A 5,230-nucleotide genomic window follows, 5' to 3' on the forward strand; every position below is an offset into this window, starting at 1 on the left:
AAGTGACCCTGAAGAACCTATGGGACAATTGTAAAGGTATTTGTTGATGTGGCTTGATTTGGGTATAAATTCAAGTTATAACTTTAATAATATTTATGTAATTTGATAGCATTCACCTCTTCTTTTTTTCTTTAGATTTTCAATTTTCTTTATTATAGGATCTAATTGTTCCAATAGCAACGAGATTTATTTGGTTGGTGATGTGCTTCCTAGTTTTGCCAACAACGATATAAGATGAGGAATAAAAAGAAGGTAAAATACTATTTTAACTCCTAAACTTTACCAATAGTTTATCTCTAGACCTTAAATTATTGATTTTTTTTTTTTCATAAATTATTGAGCTCAAATAAGTGTAATCCTTGAGTGTATGATTTGTAGAATTGTTTGTAAGCATTATAGAATTCTGACTTATAGTGTTAAGATTTCAGTATGTTATAGCATGGGGAAATATTGTTCACTTGAAATTATAACTTGTTAAACTCCTACAATTTCCCTTGTTAGTGAGAATTCTAACTTGTCTTCCACATTTGTTATCAGGAACTTTGGGAATGATGTATCTAAAATATGAATCTTATAATAAGGAATTGATTTTGTTGTGATTTGTGAATAAATGTGGAAGACAGCTTGCATAACTACATATTTTAATATTATCATCCTTTGTTTGGCATTAGCCTTAATATGATTTTATGACAATGCTTGAATGTGAATGCAAGAAAGATATAAAAAGCATCCGTCTGTTTCACTTTACGGCACATTGTTGAGCGTGCACTGGTGAAATACTGCTTACAAGATGATTCGTATTTATGTTCTTGTCTTGAAAAGAACTTAGTTTGATCCGTAAAATGATAATTGAAAACCCACCTAACCTTAGAAAAGTGGAAAACGTGAGGCCTAAGATGACAGAAAGTCAAGCTCATGGTTGTTCCAAGTCATACATCTGGGGAGGTACTGCTGAATCTAGGATATCAGAGGCCATCAGGTTTGACTTTTGAATGGGAAACTCGGTGCATTGATCTAGCTCTAGTGATGTAACTCTTCTTGATTGGCTGAAACAAAGAAAATATAACACAAAAGAGTTTCCGTGAGTTGATTTAAATCAATGGCTTATTCGTTTTCAATATCACGTTCACCTGATAGAACATGGAGCTAATCATCTTTCCCAAGCTCAGTTAATAGGGCCAAAGAATAGGAAAAACATAAAGCAAAAAAGAAGAAAACAAAAAGATAATGTAAAAGGAATTTTTGAGCTTATCTCTAAGAAGTGGAACCCATGACAAATGAGTCTACATACTTCAAGCCATTCATTCCCTTCTCTAATTCATCCCTCTTCCTTTGAAGTTGATGGCAACAAATAAATTTTCACAACTTAAACTCACGCTATCTTGTGTACACAAACAGCTATCCAATTATATAACTGCTTTACTAGTCATGTTCAAATATATCATCATCCTCATCTTTGCATCATTTTCTTCTTCCCATGTTGCTAATTCTGCTTCCTTTGTAACTTCTCCAACAGCAACAACAGAAGGACAAGAAGTAGAGGGGCTTCTAAAGTGGCAAACAAGCCTTGACAACCAAAACCGGTCTATCTTTTCTTCATGGGTTGGAAACAGCCCTTGCAATTGGAGTGGAATTGCTTGCAATGAGTTTAGAAGTGTCATACATATAAACCTCACAGATTCTGGTTTAAAAGGTACTCTCCACGCTTTCAGGTTCTCGTTCTTCCCCAATCTCTTAGGTCTTAATCTCAGCAACAACTCACTATATGGAGTTATTCCTTCATTCTTAGGTAACCTTTCTAAGCTCATCTACCTTGATTTGTCTTGCAATCAACTATTTGGAAGGATACCATCTGAAATAGGCCTAATGAGAGCTCTACGAATAGTTTACTTATTTGAAAACAATATTAATGAATCCATTCCTTATGAAATAGGAATGTTGAGCTCGCTCAATGAGCTAGCTTTGTTTAAGAACAATTTAACGGGTTCAGTACCTGCTTCAATAGGAAGTTTGGGAAATTTATCCACTCTTTTACTTAATAACAATGGACTTTCTGGAACAATCCCCCATGACATAGGAATGCTAAAATCTCTAAGCGAGCTTGATTTGTCAATAAACAATCTAACAGGATCAATCCCTACATCTATAGGCAACTTGGCAAACCTAACTGTTCTATTCCTTTTTAGCAACAACTTTTATGGATCCATTCCTTCCGCTATAGGAAACTTGACCATTCTCACCAAGGTGCGCCTTATGGGAAATCAATTATCTGGACCCATCCCACGAGAATTTGGGAACCTTAAATTTCTCACCCATCTAGGATTGTTCATGAATAAACTGAATGGCTCCATTCCTGTAGAAATGAATAATCTTACATATTTGAAGTACTTGGTGTTTAGTAACAACATGTTGTCTGGTTCTCTTCCACAACATATATGCATTGGTGGATCACTTGAATTATTCACGGCACATGACAATTATTTGACAGGCCCCATCCCTATAAGCTTAAGAAACTGCTCCAGCTTGTATAGATTAAGGCTTGAAAGAAACCAGCTAACAGGAAATATATCAGAACAGTTTGGGGTATATCCCAATTTGAACTACATTGACTTGAGTTATAACAATTTCTATGGAGAACTTTCTCCGAAGTGGGGTCAGTGCCAAAATTTACAAAGTCTGAAAATCTCCAACAATAGAATTTCAGGTGTAATACTTCCTCAGCTTGGGGGAATGATTCAGCTACATCTACTTGATCTCTCCTCTAATAATATAGCTGGAGAGATTCCAAGGGAGTTGGAGAGGCTAACATCATTGTTCAACCTTACACTTGCTGATAACGAACTTCTAGGTAGAGTACCACCAGAAATTGGGAATTTGTCCAATTTAAGAATTCTTAATCTGGCAGCAAACAATCTAACTGGATCGATTCCTAGGCAGTTAGAGGCATGCTCCAAGTTACAGTACTTGAATTTGAGCAAAAATAGATTTAGAGAGAGTATTCCCTATGAAATTGGGAACATATACTCTCTTCAAAATCTTGATCTCAGTCAGAATTTACTTATGGGAGAGATACCACCACAGCTTGGAAATTTGGAAAACTTGGAAACATTGAATCTTTCTCATAATGAGCTCTCCGGTTCCATCTCATCAACTTTTGCTGATATGTCAAGTTTGACAAATATTGATATATCTTACAATCAGTTGGAGGGCCCTCTCCCCAACAGCAAACCATTCCTTGAGGCTCCAATTGATGGATTCATTAATAATAAAGACCTGTGTGGAAACACTACAGGTTTGAATGCTTGCCCCTCAACAATCAGTAACAGTCCTAATGGCAAAGAGAGTAGAAAAGTTGTGATTTTGATTTTAGTCCCTTCTTTTGGTGTCCTGTTTCTTATTTTTAGTGTAGTTGGGTTTCTTTATGTTCTTCTCAACTGCCGAAGGGTGAGGAACAATCAGAACAGTCCAAGAGAAGCACGGAATGATAATATGTTCACAATTTGGAGCTATGATGGGAAAATGGTGTATGAAAACATCATTGATGCAACAGAAGAATTTGACCCCAAATATTGTATTGGAGTAGGAGGGTATGGAAGTGTTTATAAAGCTGAACTGCCAACAGGTCAGGTAATTGCAGTGAAGAAATTTCACCCATTAGAGGATGAAGGAATCACCAATCTAGATAGTTTTGAGAATGAGATTCGTGCATTGACAGAAATTCGACATTGCAACATTGTAAGGCTTTATGGGTTTTGTTCACATTCGCGACACTTATTTTTGCTTTATGAGTTCTTGGAAGGGGGAAGCTTGGAAAAGAAACTTAGCAACAAGGAAGAGGCAACAGAATTCGGATGGATTAAGAGGATAAACATTGTTAAAGGTGTGGCCGAAGGTTTATCCTATATGCACCACGGCTGCTCTCCTCCAATAGTTCATCGAGACATATCATGCAAGAACATCTTGTTGGACTTAGAACACAATGCTCACATCTCAGATTTTGGCACAGCTAAAGTTTTGAAGCCAGACTCATCCAATTGGTCTTTATTTGCTGGCACGTTTGGATATGCTGCTCCAGGTAGTTATTTTCTATTGGCATGGCTGATCTCCGAGCAGCCCATATGCATTTCATTTGTTTTACTAATCATCGTTTTTGGAGGTATAGTGAGCTTATCATCTCATTAATGTAAAAGAACCTATGAATTTATAAAAAGTTCAAAGATAAAGCCATGAACATGATTGAAATTAGACATGTACATGATTTAGACAAAAGATCAATGAACTTTATAAAAAGTTCAAGCCATAGGTATTGAAATAATCTCACATCCTTTTACGAAAAATAAAAATGTAAAGCAGCATCACAATTGTTTTGGCAAAAAGAAGACAATGGTTGGGTTTAAATGTGTTTTGTTCCCTAGATTTGCATGGTGCAGGAATATAGGTACCACCATTTTAGTCCAAAAGATGGGGAAAACTGTTGCAGAGATAAATTTTTTATATTCAACTTATCCACCATCATAGTAAATGAAGAAGTTAAAGGGATGCAATCCAACAATAAGTAATATAGCAACTAGAGGTTACCTTCTAACCATACTCTAAATGGATGAGCTGATTTCTTTGGTTTTGCAGAACTTGCATATACGATGGAAGTGAATGAGAAATGCGATGTTTATAGCTTTGGAGTAGTGACATTGGAAGTGATCATGGGAAAGCATCCAGGAGATCTCATCTCACTTCTCTCATCATTATCGTCATCATCAGCAACAACTTCAACTGCCCATGGTATACTATTGAAGGATGTGTTGGATCAACGACTTGAACCTCCTAGAAATCAAGCCGCAAGGATAGTGGTGTCTGTTGCAAAGTTTGCATTTGCATGCCTGGAAACTAATCCTCAATCTCGACCGACCATGCAGCAAATTTCTCAGGAGCTATCTATCGAAAGATCACCTCTGTCAGAGATGTTTGACGAGATAACCTTGGGACAACTGTTTGTGTGATCATGCTCAAGTGTATTCCACACTTCTTTTATTTGTTTTCTTATTGTACTGCATTAGGATGAGTTATGCAAATTACAATATTGTTCGTTTGGATCAAATTTATAATATAATAAAAAAAATTTCAAAAACCTCTCAATATATGTTGAGATGATTAGTCTGGAATAGAATAGAATTGAATAACAAAATGAATTTGAGGTGATAATTAAATAAAAATTAACAAAGAGATTCATTAT

General features: G+C 35.9%; 1 protein-coding gene across 1 annotated transcript; it reads left to right on the forward strand.

Moving 5' to 3' along the window:
• Nucleotides 1-1,207: 1,207 nt before the first annotated feature.
• On the forward strand, nt 1,208-5,230 carry LOC142638443 (uncharacterized). The gene is made up of 2 exons (XM_075812477.1): nt 1,208-4,075; nt 4,627-5,230. The coding sequence occupies exons 1-2, from the start codon at nt 1,342-1,344 to the stop codon at nt 4,995-4,997; spliced, it is 3,105 nt and encodes a 1,034-aa protein (XP_075668592.1). The 5' UTR covers nt 1,208-1,341; the 3' UTR covers nt 4,998-5,230.

This window comes from Castanea sativa, chromosome 6 (genome assembly GCF_040712315.1).
Source record: "Castanea sativa cultivar Marrone di Chiusa Pesio chromosome 6, ASM4071231v1".
Classification (NCBI taxonomy): Eukaryota; Viridiplantae; Streptophyta; class Magnoliopsida; order Fagales; family Fagaceae; genus Castanea; species Castanea sativa.